This window comes from Saccostrea cucullata, unplaced genomic scaffold (assembly GCF_032062105.1).
Source record: "Saccostrea cucullata isolate Sc308-1 unplaced genomic scaffold, CSIRO_AGI_Scuc_v1 ctg1167, whole genome shotgun sequence".
Classification (NCBI taxonomy): Eukaryota; Metazoa; Mollusca; class Bivalvia; order Ostreida; family Ostreidae; genus Saccostrea; species Saccostrea cuccullata.
The window spans coordinates 78,404-97,242 of NW_026917984.1; the positions used below are offsets into that span (position 1 = coordinate 78,404).

General features: G+C 33.6%; 1 protein-coding gene across 3 annotated transcripts; it reads left to right on the top strand.

Annotated features, from left to right (window-relative positions):
- Positions 1-1,295: 1,295 nt before the first annotated feature.
- LOC134273332 (uncharacterized) lies at positions 1,296-18,189 on the top strand. Of its 3 annotated transcripts, none has more exons than XM_062755562.1 (7): positions 1,296-1,501; positions 1,581-1,970; positions 9,696-9,793; positions 13,822-15,027; positions 15,332-15,418; positions 16,960-17,167; positions 17,503-18,189. In XM_062755562.1, the coding sequence occupies exons 1-7, from the start codon at positions 1,354-1,356 to the stop codon at positions 18,171-18,173; spliced, it is 2,808 nt and encodes a 935-aa protein (XP_062611546.1). In that variant the 5' UTR covers positions 1,296-1,353; the 3' UTR covers positions 18,174-18,189. The 3 variants fall into 3 exon arrangements, with proteins under 3 accessions (XP_062611546.1, XP_062611607.1, XP_062611675.1); XM_062755623.1 differs by having other exon boundaries at positions 15,335-15,418; XM_062755691.1 differs by lacking the exon at positions 15,332-15,418.
- Positions 18,190-18,839: the final 650 nt, after the last annotated feature.

Genomic DNA, 18,839 nt, shown 5'->3' on the forward strand with positions numbered 1-18,839 from the left:
TTATCCTTGGCCACAACTTTTGAACGGTAAGGGCTAGGGCTTTCATACTTCACATATATGTAATCCTTGTGAAAAAACCTTTCATCAACAACTTTGACCCTTTGATCTTGACCTTGGAGTTGACCTACTTTTAAAAAAACGTTAACTTTGGCCATCACTTTTTAACGGTCAGGATTAGGGTTTTCATCCTTCAAAAAATCATCTTCAGTGATAATTTCTAAGAAATGACATATGATAGGATGTTCATATTAGACACAATATGTCATAATAAAAAATAACATCTCACCAACAAAGACACCGAAAGCGGGGGACCACAATTCTTTGAATTTGCTTGTAATCATAATTTCTCATTTCTATAGACTGGATACCAGCAAGGTTTTAAAATGCCTTTAAGAATTAGATGTCATATTTCTTACATCTGTGAGTAATATCAATTGAAGTAGCCACATTTCAAAAAAAAAAAAATCACAAATATTGCATTTTTTAAGGAAAAAAAAACCTGTAGACACCGTTTCCATGGTAGCTACTCAACATCCATATGATCTAACAATATTTTTGGAAGTAGTTTATGAGGTGGTACTTTCCAGCAAAATTTGAAAAATAAAAGTCAGTGACTAAGCGAGCCACAAAAGTTTAAGTGGTTACAGAAAATGGGTATTAAATGTTTCACCTGATATACATTTTTTTGCGTGTGGATCAATAGATCAGAACGTACATTGTTCCCGTCCTGTCTGTTTGTTTGTGTGTTTGTCGGCTTGTCTGTTTATCTATTTTTCTGTCTGTCTGTTGTCAACTTTAACCTTCGCCAAAATTTATGAATCGTAAGAGATAGAGACTTTATATTTTTGCATGCATCGTCAATTAAATGAGGCTTTTTAACATCAAAGTCAATGACCCGGTGACCTATATGCTAAAATAGATTTTTCGAAATTTCACCATACCTTTTGAACCAAAGTAGATAGAGACTTCATATTTAGTATGCATACTCCACTGATTTTGCTCTTCAAAAGGACATTTAGGTCAATGACAGTTTGACCTAGAAGATGACCTATATGCTTAATATAGCTTTTTGGAACCTTTGCCATAGCTTCTGAATCATAAGAAATAAAGACTTTATATTTGGTATGCATACTCCACTTATTACGTTCTTTCAAATTACACAAAGTTCAATGACCTTGTGACCTCTACTGTAACCTATATGCTAAAAATACCTTTTCCGAATTTCGTTGCCGCCGGGTGCATAGTGTTTCACAAACGCATCTTGTTTTTATTTATTTATAAATGGATATAGAACCAAAACGGCTGTTGCAGTACAAGATCCATGGAAAAATAACAGTTCGTCATGCACGAGGGATGCTTGTTGGATGCACTGGTGCTGGTAAAACAACACTCCTTTACAGACTAATGGGAAGAACTCCTCAGGAAATAGACGAAATAACGTCAACAAGAGGACTTCAAATCTACGAATATGTATTTACATTAAAAGATGGAACCATACAAGGTAACGTTTTACTGATACCGAATTATTTCATATCTTCATATACATGATGTTTGTAAGAATGCAAATTCTTTTTTTTCAGCTAGTAAAGAACAGAATCAAGGCAAACAATTGATTTGTGTTCCAAAGTCCGCTCTCAAGAGTAAAGAAGAAATATTGAATCTTAAACAAGATGAAGATTTCAATTCATTGGATGTTGAGAACGATGCAAGCAATGCTAAAGAGGATCGACCAAATACCAAACCATTTACAATAGATCTAAACGACATATTGGACGAAAAGGAAAACGAAACAAGTGTCAGCATGTTAGATTTTGCCGGACAATTTGCTTATTATGCATGCCATCAAATTTACATGAGGTCAGAGGCTTTCTATACTTTAGTGTTAGATATGACCAAAGGGTTTGAGGAAATTGTTAGCAGTGAAAAAGACGAGCGAAAAGGTTCCGTCTTCTCTACTTGGACTTACAAAGGTTTGTTTTGACAATCTGACGGAATATGTTTTGTGCCCGGATCAATAGATCCGGGGCGTATATTGTTTTTGTCCTGTCTGTCTGTCTGTCTGTCTAGCTGTATGTTTGTCTGTTTATCTGTTTGTCTTCAAACTTTAACCTTCGCCATAACTTTATAACCATGAAAGATAGATACTTCATATTTGGTATGATTACGCCACTAATCATGCTCCTTCAAATCATACCAAGTTCAATGACCTTGTGACCTTCACTGTGATCTATATGCTAAAAATAGTGTTTTGTGTGCAAATTTTAACCTATGCCATAAGTTTTGAACCATAACAGATAGAGACTTCATATTAGATATGCATATTTCACTAATGATGCTCTTTCAAATGACATCAAAGACCTTGTGACCTTTACCGTGACCTATACTCTTAAAATGGTGTTTTTGAACCTTCAGCGTAACTTTTGAACCATAAGAGATTCATATCTGGTATGCATATTCCACTATTCAAGTTCTTTCAAATGGTACCAAGATAAATGGCCTTGTGACCTTGACTGTGGCCTATATGCCAGAAATATCTTTTTTCGAACTTTGTTGCAGCCGGGCGCATAGTGTTTCTCAAACCCATCTTGTTTTTTTTAAAATTTAATATGTATTTTAAATTTAGTGGCAATTACTTTAACCTTAACAAACTTTTGCGTTAGATATAGCTCAAACGATACTGGTGTATTGATGTTCTAATGTTGTTTACTTATGATCGTAGGTATCGATAACGAAAAGTTTTCAAATTCAAAGTCCATTGTCCATTTATACGATACAAAGCGTGAGCGGAGCAAGCAAAAACATACGCACACCCAATAGATCAGTCACACTTGTCTTGTGCTCCTTGTCATGATTGAGTAAAAAGAAAAAAAAACGTTACAAATTTCAGGGTGTCAAAAATGACCAAACAATTAGTATGAAAAAAGTCAGCATTTAAGTTAATGTTTATGCATATTATGTATTGGTTGATAAGATCATTGTATCGACTGCAGAACTTCAAGGAAGACTTTTTATGCGCCCGGATCGATAGATCCGAGGCGTATATTGTTTTTGTCCTGTCTGTCTGTCTGTCTGTCTGTTTGTTTGTCCCCAAACTTTAACCTTCGCCATAACTTTTGAACCATGAAAGATAGAGATTTAATATTTGATATGCATACTCCTCTAATTAAGCTCTTTCAAATGACACCAAGGTCAAAGACCTTGTGACCTTGACTGTGGCCTATATGCTAAAAATAGTTTTTTCTGCAAAATTTAACCTTCGCCATAACTTTTGAACCATAAAAGATAGAGACTTCATATTTCGTATGCATATTCTACTAATCAAGTTCTTTGAAATGACACCAAGGTCAATGACCTTGGGACCTTGACTGTGACCTATATGCTAAAATAGCTTTTTTCGAACTTTGTTGCTGCCGGGCGCATAGTGTTTCACAAACACATCTTGTTATATCCTTGTTTTTGCCTCGTTGTAAAAATTGTTCAAACACAGAATATATATGTTTTTGCAAATCGATTTATCTGGGGGATATAAATCCCATATATTATATAGCTAATATGGGTTTATTTCTATACCTTTTATAAATTACTTATAAAATGGAAATATTTAAGCTAGCATGTTTATCATTAAATATGAAGACCATCTTTCCTTCTGTGTTCAATAAACCTGAAGTGAAAAAAGAATTAGATAGATTACATGATCATTACGTACTGGTCCCTGCCGACAAAGCAAGTAACAAAATTGTCTTTGTTTGTAAGGCTCGTTATATAAATTGTATTCTAGAAGAACTTTTAATTTAATTCTACAAGTGGTAATCCTACTTTTACTCATACAAGCCTTTCTAAGGAAGAAATTCTTCAAAACCATATGCCAATTTTTAATATTTTTAATATTCCACAGAGCCAATATGAATTTGAACTACTTATGTATATATTGGGTTCCGAAACTTCATAAGAATCCTTACAAACAAAGATACATTGCAGATTTCAGTAAATGTTCAACCAAGCCTCTTACGTTACTCCTCACTTAAATATTGACAGAAACGAAGGAAAAACTTCAAGAGTACTGTGCAACTATATAATCAAGAAGTGATGTGAATTAGATGTGAATACTAAAAAATTCAAAAGAACTTTTGGACAATTTGAAATCACAAGATTTTACCAAAATCAACAGCTTAAAAACTGACGACTTTTAAACTTTATACACAACCATTCCCCACGATAAATTAAAATCCAGGCTTTTTGATGTCACTGACAACTGCTTCTTGAATAAAAATGGAACATTGGTCATTTGCAAAATTATTTTGTTAAAAAAGATTCTGATTGCACACACAAGTACTCTGAAGTTGACACCAAGAAGATGCTTGAGTTTTTGATTGACAATATCTATGTGGTTTTTGGAGACCAGACGCCAAGACCATCAACTGAGAATAGACTTAAGTCAAAATTTTGATTTTGAATATCTTCGGTTCCATTCAATGTATTAGCTTATAAGTTTGCAACTGTGTAAAATACTTCAATTCAAACATTTGTTGAAAGTTTTATTTTATTATCGAAATTATTTCCAAAGTTATATCAATTGGAAATTTTGACTTAAGTCTGATTTCAGTTTATGGTTTTGGGACCAGGTCTTCCAACAATCTATTGGAATTCCCATGCGAACCAATTGTGCTCCGTTACTAGCAGACCTATTTTTGCATTCATATAAAGCAGAATTTATGCAAAATCTTTATCACTTGCTGTGGCATTCAACTCGACCTTCAGATATATCGACTACTTATTGTCAATTAGCAATGGTAATTTCCATTCCTATGTCGATACGATATATCCAGGACAGCTTGAGATAAAAGATACCACAGGCTCTGACACATCTGTTGTCAATGGTAATCTAACAATCAAGTTATATGATAGACGTGACGACTTAAAAGTTTCTATCGTCAACCTCCATTACTTATGCAGTAGTAAACCTTCATCACCTCACACAGAGTGTATATATCTCAGTTGATTCGACATGCAAGAGCATGCTCTACGTAAGAACAATTTCTAAAACGAGGTAAATTATTGACAAGCAAGTTGATGTAACAAAAATATCAGCAGTCTCGTTTAAAGTCGTCATTTCGAATGATCCATGGTCGATACAATGACCTTGTCAGCAAATACAATTTTTCATCGAGTCAAATGCAGACTGACGTTTTTCATACCAATTGTTAGTCCATTATTAATACACTGAATTGACGACGGATTTTTTCCGTTATTTCCTGATCATGACAAGGAGCACACGGCGGGTGTGACCGGTTGGCAGGAGACGCTCACTCCTCCATGGCACCTGATCCCACCTCTGATGTTTCTGAGATTCATGTTTGCTCTGCTCCTATTTTGTATTGTTTTATGGACTTTGAGAGTGGATACTGTTCGTTATCTCCATATCCAATCATTTATATTGTAAAAAATCTTTTGCATTGTATTATTTTTCATTTATATTGTAAAAAATCATTTGTATTGTATAATTAACTCACCTGAGCCGACGGCTCAAGTGAGCTTTTCTGATCACATTTTGTCTATAGTCCATCTGTCCGTCTCTCTCTCTCTCTGTCCGTCTGTAAACTTTTCATATTTTCAACTTCTTTTCAAGAACCTCTGGACCAATTTCAACAAAACTTGCTATAAAGTATCCTTAGGTAAAGGGAAATCTAGTTTTTACAAATGAGGAGCCACGCCTTAATCAAGGGGAGATAATTAAAAATTACTGAAAAATTAATAGCAATTTTCAAAAATCTTGTTCTCAACAACCACTAAGCCAGCAAAGATGAAACTTATGTGGAAACATCTTCAGGTAGTTTAGATTCAAGTTTGTTCAAATCATGACCCCCGGGTGTAGGACGGGTCCATTATGGACGTTATGGAAGTTTTACATAGAAATATATAGTGAAAAACCTTTGAAAATCTTTTTCTTGAGAAAAGCAAAGCCATGATTTTTCATATTTATATGGAGGCATCCTCAGGTAATGCAAATTCAAGTTTGTTCATATCATAACCCCCGGAGGTAGGACGGAAATACTAGTATAATGAACAATCAAAATTTTACATAGGAATATATAGGAAAAAATCTTTCAAAATGTTCTTGAGAACAGCAAAGCCATGATTGGTAATATTTTATATGGAAGCATCCCCAGGTAGTGTAGATTATAATTTGTTCAAATCATGACCCCCCGGGGTAGGGCGGGGCCACAATAGACGATCAAAGTTTTACATAGGAATATATGGAAAAAATCTTTAAAAATCGTCTTCTGGAGAATAGCAAAGTCATGATTGGTCATATTTATATGGAAGCATTCTTAGGTAGTGTAGAATCAAGATTGTTCAAATCATGACCCTTGGCGGTAGGGCGGGGCCACAATGGACATTCAAAGTTTTTCACTGGAGTATATAGGAAAAATCTACTCAAGAACAGCAAATTCATGATTGGTCTTGTTTATATGGAAGCATCCTCAGGTAGTTAAGATACAGATTTGTTAAAATCATGACCCCCAGGGTTGGGTCTAGGACCACAATAAAGTTCAAACTTATACGGATAAGTCACAGTTAGTCAAAAAATATGTAAAAATTCTTAGTAAGTGTAGATTCAAATTTGCATAGATAGAAGTTTGTTGAAACCATACCCCCTTTTAGAATTTGGACCACTAAGGTATTTACTGAATTGATTTTTTTCTTTCTTAGCCACAATGCTTAGGTGAGCTATGCAGCCCATGGGCCTCTTGTGTTTTATTTGTATTCAATATTTTCCATTTATATTGTATAATTTTTCATTTGCATTGTATCCAACGGATTGTTTATTTTGGTTTGTTCATGCTCATACCTTCTCAAAACAACCGGGTCCGTAGGACAATATTATTAAGAACGTTATGTTTAAGCTTGTTCAATCGAGGGAGTTATGATATTGAGTATTCTGTGTCACAGACACTACTCTTCTTTCAATTAAAAAAGTTAGCCCATAGTACAAGTACTATACTAGTATAGGTCAAAAGAATTATTACTGCAACAAATACATGCGTCCCGTGGTTACATGTACCCGACTATATATTAAGAAGGATATGCTTGGTTAAACTAAATGCTTTTTCATTTTTTAATATCGCTATAGGCCATTAATTCAACTCATTTTTTTCTGAGAAAAAAATGCTCATTTCACTAAATGCTCAGACTGGATAACACGAGTTAACTTCCCAAAATATCTCGGGTATAACCAATCCGATATATGATTAGACTAACGGAATCCTTCGAAATAAACCAAAGTAAACAATCCATCGGATACAATGCAAATGAAAAATTATACAATACAAATGGAAAATGTACAAATAAAAAATCATACAATACAAATGATTTTTTTTACAATATAAATGAAAAATTATACAATGCAAATAAATTTAAAATACATGGTTACTGTTACATGGCAAGCCTCGCCCTCTATCACGTTTTCTTACCCTCGCCCAAATATCGCTTATATTTCAAGACAGTTATCATTTATTATGTTTATCCTGCAACATATTCTTTTGAACGTCCAAAACTAGCTATTTTCGACCGATTTAGGTACATCTCTGCAGTTGAAACTATGACGCCATGGCGTAAACATTGCAATATACATGACGTCACAATGCTTTTAGAACGTCGGAATACATGCACGAGGCTTTATTAGGGCAGTGACCGGATAAAGCTTTGGTTTATTAGGTTACCATTATTAGGTCAAAGCAAGGGGTAGTTGCAGGATAAAAAATTATAAAATGCAAATGAAAAGTTATACAATGCAAACGGCAAATATATAATGCAAATGAAAAATTATAGAATACAAATAGAAAATTATAGAATATAAATGAAAAATTATACAATATTAATGGAAAATCATAGAATGAAGGAAAGATATGGAGTTAAGGAACAATATTTAATTTCAAAGACCATAAAACAATACAAAAGAGCACAGCAAACACGGACCTCCGAAACTTCAGAGGTGGAATCAGGTGCCATGGAGGAGTGAGCATCCCCCGCCGACCGGTCAAACCCGCCGTGTGCTTCTTGTCATGATCAGGAAATAATGGAAAATTCCGTTGTCAATTCAGTGTATTAATAATGGACCTATAATTGGTATGAAAAACGTCAGTAAATAAAAATTATACAATACAAATGTAAAATTATACAATACAAATGGAAATTATACAATACAAATGGAAAACTTTATATTACATATGGAAAAGATCGAATATTGACTGCAACTTTTGACTTGCCATAGGATTTTTAAAAAACATCGTTTCAATCAACATTTAAAAAAAAACATTATTGGTATTATAATTACCTTGTTTGCAAATACAATCGCATTCTTCATTTGGTAGTAACTGACATACTTCAAACTTATGCCCAGGTCTTTATTTTGTAAAACAATTTGACTTCAGATTAGTCCGCCGTCCTGATCAATATATAGGGTTCAAGGCGAATTTGACAAGTCAACAAAGGATTATTGTCACTTATAGGCAGCTGAACTTACCTAAAAAAATTCAAAGGGGTCGTGTTTTCTGCCCTATTTACAGATTTGTTGTTAATTATTTTGCTTGGTGTTTTTTTTTTAAGATCAATCGGAGTTCAAATCGTTGTTCTCATCGTTTTTCTTACAAACAAATTCGTGAAAATCTGTTCACAAATAAAGAATTACTAGCGTTGCGCAATAGTCAGAGCGACTGCTATAGAGTTTCGGACCAACGAGTTGATCCATCTGTGCTGGACAAAGGTCCAAATTTGCAGATCTTCATCGGCAAGTGGTGGTGTTTTCTTGAAATAAATGGACATTACGAACAGAACTCAAGCTCAAATGTGAAAAAAAACTCTAAAGAGGGATAATACAATCAAACAAAACGACGACAGTTCGTCTAGTGAATACGAATACACGTACAGTTTTGCAACAGAGGTTAAAATAGAGGTCCCGGAACTTACTTAAATGTCGACATGATATATCATTAAGAACATGCAATAGATGATACCACTGGGTTTGACAAATCTATTTCATATGTGACTGTTTTACTCACTTTAGACGATAACGATCAACTGACATATAAGTTGTATGACAAAGGAGATGACTTCAGCTCTCTTCTATCGTCAATATTTCTTATCTATGTACATGAAGTTAGACTTTGATATCATCTACATATGGTGTTTACTTTTCCCAATGTGTTCACTGCTTACGAGCATGCTCTGCGAACCATGCGTTATTTCAACTGACAGATAAGCTGAGGTTACAGCAATTTCACTTACTTTGTTGAAGGCGAACATTTCGTAAATTCTGTAATAGTTATAATGACGTTTTTACATTTCATGTTAAAGGACCATATTTTGGCTGACGTTTTTCATCCTAATCGGATTTTGTTTTATACTTAATATGCCTGCAAAATGTTCTGTCTACAGAACCAATTCATATGGGTCATAGCGGGTCGGACTGGTCAACAAGAGATGATTACTCCGCCTCGGCAGCTGACTTCACTTTTACAATTTCTAAGGGTTTTACGCGTTGGTCAAAGAATTAAATAATTGTTGTAGATTTTTGGAGACCAATCCCTATTTGTTATCCTTAATTTATTCGTTATCCTTAATTTATTTATTTGGATACATTAGTTTAAATATGTTTTGAAGGTTTATTACAGTCCACTTCCTTCATTTTTTAATAGATTATTTACGATACTGGGTCCACTCCATTAAATCCTTCGGTGGTTCTGATGCAATAGTACTTCTAGTAGCTACACACACAGAGGGCAAAACAATGGACGTAAGTCATGAAATATAGTGTGTCTTTTTATTATTATTTGCCAATATAACTGTACAAATTAATACTGACAACTACAAAAATGTTTATCAAGAAAGATAAAATACTACAATTTAATCACAACGAATTGAAAGTTTTATTTGTTATGGAAGTTAATCTGCACAGATTATACTGCATTTAAATTCGCAAGCAAAGTAGTTTTGTTAGATACCAGTAATGCTTCATATTTTGAAGCTTATGGTGTTTTTTTTTACTATTTGTCTACTCTTGTCCACCTTTTGAATTGAAGGAGTAATTTTTAGGATGAATTCTTTCTTATATTACATGACTACCATAGAGACTTACGCTCCCCTTTACCAATTTTTTTTTAAAAATCTAAGGTCGACTTATTATTTTTGTACTCTTACATGGCTTTGTGTCGTAGTTAACGTGCTAGCTAGCGCTCATTTGAAACGTACTCAGTTTTATATTGGTCAACATGGACTTGTTTGGTTAATCTTGTTATAGTTTCATTGCTCACGTTTTGTCAATAGAAAACTATTTGTAGTTGATTGTGAATCTTGAACATACAAATTCGTCTTTGGAAGGAAATATCATCTATCAAGAATATTCTTTTCGTAGTATCTTATTTAAATGTCTCCGTCCATTTCCGTGCATGTAAGAGAGAATCCATTGTCTGATGGGGGATGTTCTGGCATTTTTAGTGCTATGGGTGTTAAAACTTGGCTTGTATTTTTTTACTTTAAACTTTAAATCATTATATATACACAATGTTATACACAATGGAATCAAACAAAATACTCTTTGCTAATATCTAACCAGTAAACCAAGGGTTTAAAAAGGGACCACGCTATTAAAATTAAGTAGAATAATTCGTTTGTCGGCGTGCATCAACAGGTTACTTTCTTAGAATAAAAATTCCTGACAATCATCTGTCAGTTTTGAATATTTCAATATTCTCAACGATCAATATTAATGTGAACTATTATTCCGATACTGGATTCCTAAATAACATGAAAATCCTTATAAACAAAGATACATAGCAGGTAAATGTTATAGCAAGCCTCTTTCTTTCCTCTCACTAGAATATTAACAGCAATGAAGGAGAAATTTTAGGAGTACAATTCAACATTATATATTCAAGAAGTGAAGTAAATCAGATGTTGATACTTCTAGAATTATTTATTTTTACCGAAGTTAATAAAATAAAAACTTTTTGACTCTATATACAACAATTCCCAAAAATAAAAAAAATCCAGGCTTTTTGACATCATTGAGAAATACCTTTGCAATAGAAATGAAACTCGTAAATTTACTTAACCTGTCGTTGGTGATTTGCATAATTATTTTGTTAAGATAATTCCACCCTCCTTTGATGTCATAGGTTTTTGCAAAAACTGTAATTAGTTTAAAGTTATACCTAATAGAACAATATATTTTGGAAGAATGCTTTACAATAGGGGTAATGATAAATATCGCAAAGTAAATGAATTTCAGAAATGCATATTTTCTTCATTTTTATTTGGTCATTTGCAAAATCATTTTGTTAAAAAAGATTCTGATTGTACACACAAGTACACTGAAGTTGACATCAAGAAGATGCTTGAGTTTCTGATTGACAATATCTTTGTGGTTTTTGGAGACCAGGTCTTCCAACGATCTATTGGAATTCCCATGGGAACTAATTGCGCTCCGTTATTACCTATTTTTTTATATGAAGCAGAATTTATGAAAAATCTTATGTGTGAAGAGAAGAAAACACTTGCTGTGGACTTCAACTCGACCTTCAGATTTATCGACGATGTGTTGTCAATTAACAATGGTAATTTCCATTCCTACGTCGATACGATATATCCAGGAGAGCTTGAGATAAAAGATACCACAGAGTCTGACACATCTGTTTCATTCTTGGATATTTTACTTGAAAAAGACGTTAATGGTAACCTAACAACCAAGTTTTATGATTATCGTAATGACTTTAACTTTTCTAAAGTCAACTTCCCTTACTTATGCAGCAATATACCTTCTTCACCTGCACACGGAGTGTTTATATCTCAGTTGATTCGATACGCAAGAGCATGCTCTACGTATAAGCAATTTCTATAACGGGGTAAATTATTGACAAGCAAGTTGATGAAACAAGAATAGCAACAGTCTCGTTTAAAGTCACCATTTCGTAAATACTATGGTCGGTACAATGACCTTGTCAGCAAATACAATTTATCATTAAGTCAATGCTGACTCACGTTTTTCATACCAATTGTTATTCCATTATTTATACACTGAATTGAAGACGAATTTTTTTTGTTCTTTCACGATTATGACAAGGAGCACACGGCGGGTGAAACCGGTCGGCAGGGGATGCCCACTCCTCCATGGCATCTGATCCCACCTCTGATGTCTGATGCCCGTGTTTGCTCTGCTCCTATTTTGTATTGTTTTATGGACTCTGATATTGAATACTGTTTGTTATCTCCATATCCTTCATTAAATCAATTATTCAATCTTTTAAAAATGTTGACAAGGGCAATAACTCCTTCCAAGGTCTCTTCATTCAGGCATTTGCTTTATTGTAATTCTAACATAAAATAGTTTCCCCGATTAACAATTCAAAAGTAAGTAGTACGTATTTAGGAACATTCAGCATCAGAATTATGCATTTTCACTAGTTTTAATATATTTGTTTTTATAATACTGTTTACAAAAAATGTGCGATTTTTTATGTTGACATACACGTCTGTTTATTTATGTCTCCCATTTTGAATAAGATGGTGACCTATACACCCTTTGCAATATTTAGAAAATTTAAAGAATATCAAATGAAAATAAATGCATTTTTTGTACTTTGAACTATTAAAATTGTGAGGGCGGAAACATCTTAAAACATTGGGACTGTACATGTGCACTCAAGTACTCTGAAGTTGACCTGAGAAGATGCTCGAGTTTCTGATTGACAATGTCTATGCTGTTTTTAGAGACCAGGTCTTCCAAAAGTCTATTAGAATTCCAATGGGTACCAATTGCACCCCTTTATAAACAGATCTTTTCATTGGTGACGTACACAATTATTACGATATAAAATTCTTATTGTAAACATAGGTACTATTACTCTGAAGTTTAAATTATAGGGGCAAAGACACAGATTTGAAGATATTTTCTCATTTCTGTATAATATAATTACTTATATTTTTCATAGCATTTCACACAGAAATGTAATAAAAAAACTTATTTTATTTGGAAATTATTGAAACTACGAATACGAAGGACGCATTTGATTGACACGTTCTTGAACTTTCACAAGATAAACTTTATCCTTAATACTGAAGAAAAGTAGAAAATAATTAAAAAAATTGTTATGTGTTAATGAGAAATAATAAAACTTTGATCAAGAAAATCCAGAGTAGAAATGTGAGAAAGCAAAACCAACTCACCAGTATTATCCGTCAGTGCTCAGTGATATGTGCAAACAACAATTTGGTAACAAATTGAACATGCCCTGTAAAACGTAAACATTAACAAGAACAGATCTCGTGTTCTGTTTGCAAAAACAGTTAACGTTTCACGAGTGTGTTCAATTTTCCCAAATCTGGTTAGTTTATTTTTTTTTAAATAGATGAAAGCCCATTGAACAAAAACATTATCCAATACTATCCTTAGTACTTTTTGTCCCATTCTTTACTTACATTAAGTTTCTGATCAAAGATCAATGTTAGCTTTTTTTACATGTGGTATGAAGTCGAAATCAATTTTCATGTCGATTGCAAACAGATAAACCTTAGTACAACAAAGTAAAAATAATATCGTTTATGTAGATAATTGACCTTAAGGTGATTTTGTCATTGGACATTTTTTGATCTTACAACAAAAATAAAAAGAGCAAAGTAAAATATCTTCAGAGAGTGTCTTTTCAGTTTAATCTTATGTACCATTTTTTACACAATTTTTTAAAGTTGTGGATAATTAAGTAGAATTTAGAATTATAAGTAAAATATATTTGTAATAAACATGATAATTCTTTTAATTTTATTCAGGAAATAGAAACATTCTTTGAGAGTTTTTGGCTTGCCGTACCAGAAGAAGAAAAAGCATGGCTTTACAAGTCTATCAATGGAAACGAATTTGCAATTGGTCAAAAAGAAATGAATAAAGGATGTGAGAATTCTTTACATTCCATAAAATCTTCGATTGCAGACATAGTGTCTCGTAAATTAGACACAAAGATTGAAGTTCCTTCTTCATGGGCTTTGCTTGAACATTGTTTGAAAAAATTAAAACAGCCTCTGCTGTCCACTGAAGAAATAAAAAAAGTCAATGATGAAATCCCCGAAGAATATCAATTGAAAACAAATGAAGAAATTTTAGATTTCTTACAATTCTATCATGCTCATGGAATATTTCTGTATTTTGACGAAGATGGACTAAACGAGTATGTTATTCTTGGAATACAATGGTTCTCTAATGCATTTAGCGGAATAATTGCTGATAAAAACCACGTCAGCACAGACTGTAAAAGAAGATTTATAAAAGAATGGGAATGTTTCAACGAGACTGGGGAACTAAAGGATACACTTCTCGAAGCTCTGTGGAAAGAGGAACCATTGTATGTTAAGCACAAAGTTGAGCTCATGTCTTATATGGAGAGGCTTCGAATGCTTGTCGAAATCAGTGCCACCAAGACTGAAATGTCTTGGTATGTCCCATGTATGAACAGAAAACCTTTCAAAAAAGAGATCTTTGAAAAAAAATGGAGTTATTCGTCAATTTTATGTTTTCGATTCAACTCCTTTGCCATGTTCGTGTTTTATAGGCTTGTTGCTTATTGCATGAGCTTCCTAGGATGGCGTGTTGCCTGTGATAAAGATGACAGCCGATGTCTCTATCATACTGCGGCAGCGTTTGAACATCAACATCACACTGTTGTTCTTGGTATATGTGATGATGACATACAGCTGCAAGTTATGCGTATTGCTCCTTTACAAATAGAATGCGAAGTATGTCAAAAAATCGGAAATGACATTGAACTTGGACTATCAGAACTCACGAAGACTTTTGCTAAAAAGAAGAATGTTCAACGAGGTTATAAATGTAAAAACATTATATGTAACGAAAAGGATCTGTCATTCATTCCTGAGAGTGAATTGTTCGAAATAGAAAGTGAAACAGTCCAATGCATGCGCTGTCCCATCGATAAAAAACACGAAATAAACGTTCCGTGTACTCTACGATTCTGGAAACAGGTATTAGGAAAGAAGATGAACTAACATAACAATAGTTTGTGACGTTAATGTGAAATATGTTTTGAAGATTTCAGCAGGAATAATTATTATCAGTTATACTATTAGTATATATTAAAATGATTTTCTGAACAATCAACATGTCCCACCCTTCTCCTTTAAATCTTCAATTAAGATAATGGTTTTAATAGTCCATGGCACCAAAAAATCTTTATAAAAAATGTTTTCCAAAAAGCATGAATAAGAAATTAAAAAAAATCTATGATATTTAATCAACTAATATATCTCTTTCTATCTCTTCTCCAAGGAGAAACCAAAACCCTCGCAGTTCCATCCACAGACAGGGAGCTCAGCACAGAAGCAGAATCGTTCAAATGTTTCAACTCATTCCGAGGTTATTGTATAAATTTTCTTTTTACAATTCGTGATAAAAAATAATAAACTTGAATTCACTTCTTAACTTTATATAATTCAATTTATTTAAATGATTTATGATATAAGACAAAATTTTATAAAATTCAGACCATCCGTTTTTACATATTTTCAGAGGAATTCTGCATTGCATACAATGGTTTCCATAGAGTGAACCGAGGGAATACTTTAACTTTATCTAACAAGCTAAAAAAAAGAATATCAGTCTCATTTAAAGTCTTCATTATTCAAGTTCTATAGTCGATACAATGATTTTGTCAGCAAACATGATTTATCTTTACCTCAAACGTTGAACGACAATTTTCATAGTAAATATTAGGCCATTATATATACTAAATTAAAGTAAGATTTTCCTGTTTTTCCCGACCCTGGCAAGGAACACACAGCGCGTGATACCTGTCAATAGGGTTGCTCACTCTTCAATGACACCTTATTTCACTTCTAATGTTTTGGAGGTCCTTCTTTGCTCTGCTCCTAAGTTTGCTTAAAATGCTGTTTCTTATCTCCATATATTTCACGTCAAATAAAGCATTCAAACAAGAGCACTGATCTGGTACTGAATTGAATTCGGATAGCTCGTCTATCTCATCAATACATATGGCGGGTGTGACCAATTAATAAAGGATACTTACTCCTGAGCCTAAGCCAAACCCTAATTTTTTAGAACGATCTCTATTTGTTATCTTTACTTTAACGTAAGCCTTACCGTTTATTTAAGAAATCACTGTCTAGTTAGAAGAGTATGCCAGGGCATCAACAGTAATGGAAAACATGGGATAATTATCCCTTGTTTCCCACTATTGTTGATGTCCCTGGCATACTCTCCTAACTAGACAGTGATTCCTTATATTTCCATTTCATTGTGAAATAAAATTATAGATTTAGACTTAAAAATGTAGAGATAGATTTAAATTACACAAGGACTCCCATGCGGATTTCAATAGTCCTCGTACACTGACGTCAGACACAAAGGAAGCCGCACGAGATTTACATGCATATTTGGCCTCTTTAGCGTCAAGCACAGAGACAGATGCGCACGAGATTTGCATGCGTTTAAGGCCTTCTTAGTTCCTGACCTATCGACCTGCCTAATTTACATTCCGGTAGAATTGTCAAGAAATCAACTCCGGTAACTTTCAAAAGGTTATCACAGAGAAAAAAAATTAGAAATGGAAATACTGTAAACAGGGAAATTTTCGCCCCCGTTTTATTTTCGCCCCTTTCGCCCTACTAACATTTGGGCGAATTTAAAACGGGGCGAATTCAAAGAATACAGTATATTTTCTTAAACAAAACTGTGGCTGGGCGAATTTAAAACGGGGTTAAATTCTTTGCAAGTGTGAAAGGGCGAAAATAAGACGGGGCGAAAATAACCCTGTATACAGTATATACAGATAACATCCAAATATGAAAGAAATATGGCAGACTATCTGGTTACATTTATTTTAATTTTCAATTATACAATAATAAATTTTATATAATACAATAATATATTTTATATAGCCGAAGACAAATTTACCGAAGACAGGACCAATGTATCCCTTTTCCAAGGCAACGATTCAAAAAGATGTAATAAGAAGTCAAATTAAAGCAGAAGTAAGCAGAAGTGTTGGGATGATTTACATCGACGGGAATCCAGCAGGGACAGGATTCCGCGTTGGAGACAAATACATAATGACTTGTTTACATGTAATACAAAGTACTATTGCAGGTACACAGTTTATCTTTAAATCTCTATATTTTGCATCTGTAGGATAGATATCGAGTTACGCCTTGAAAATAGAATGGAACTGTTGAAAGTTCTATGGTCAATACAATGACCTTGTCAGCAAATGCAATTTATCATTTAAATAAATGTTGACTGACGTTTTTCTAAAAAAAAAATAACATTACAACTGCCGATTTACATATTTTGTTTCTAATTCTACCAATTTTTACGATGCTTTGTCCTGATTTACAAGAAAACATCAACTTTTGAACATTTTGAGTGCATTAGTATCTAGTATAAAAATATCAAATAATTTTGGAAAGTTTTTATCAATACAGAACAACAAAATTTCCTGGATCACACTAGAATCTTTATTCAATTTGAGAGGAAGATTTCCCATCAAAATCTGGAAGAACGAAATACCTTCAATTTTGAACGATCTGTTCATTACATACATGATGGATTTGATGTTGCTATTCTGGAACTAAAGAGGCATCACCTTTCCGACATCGGATTTCCTCCAGCCTTGTCTTCATTTAGTACAATTCAGCAGTTTCCTTCAGAGGTACATCTTATTGGTCACCCTGGAGGTGTTCAGATGAAGGAAGACAGCGAAGTTTACCCCGGAATTATTAAACCAAATAACGATGTTGACAAGTACATTGAATACCTAAGTCAGTGGAGTGTGGGATATTTTCCTGATGGTGTCGACTATTACGGAGAACTTCGCGATCCACCAAGGAAAATCTTATTCCATACAACGTTTGACAGAGGGTCATCAGGTTCACCTGGCGTCATATTAAGACAACAACGACCAAGTGTCGTTTTAATTGTGAGGGGTGGTGCTCCTGCTTGCTTTTACGAAAACAAATTCCCAGATTTGTTAATAGAGGACAAAAAGAAGGTTGAATATGGATATGCCATGGAAGATATTCACCAAGATATGCGTAACTCACAAAAGGAAAGTATCAGAAAACTGGCATCAGAAATATTCAAAGAATGGATTTGAAATACCTGATAGTCATTCATCTCAATCGGTGTGTTCATTATATTTAAACTTGTTTTGATGCCATGACAATAAGTCATCCACACATCACATTGCAACAAATGTGTAGAATATCGGTGTGTTTGTAATAAGTAGAAGAAACCAAAAGTGGCGTAAAATTCTTCATAGAAAATAACATCTCCCAAAGAAATGTAAATAGAAGTATTCATATTACCACGCTAGCTGCATTCTCAGTTTATATACGAGATCGTAGATCATTCTTTTCACCAATTATAATACTTTCCTGATTGTTATTCTTACAAACAATTCCGCTAGGAGGGAATAATGATTTTTAATTGTGATTGTAAAATGGATGGGTGAATGTAAAAGAGTATTATAATCGCTTTGATCAAGCTATATCGAAATTATTTTGAGAGAAATAAAATGAATGTTCTTACATGTATATTACGTTGTATTATTGTCTGAAATATTGATTTTGGAATAAGTACTAACTTTCGCCGGTTATTTTTAAAAATAAATCGCACAAATATATTGACCAATCAAAAAAGGGCTTTCCCTAAGAATTTCAAGTCGTATGTAAACTTCCGGCCCCCTTTGGCGATTTCTCGGAATGTTGAAGCAGTAGGTCGAGTTTGAGGAGGGATTTTTAATATTTGCAAGTGTGATGCG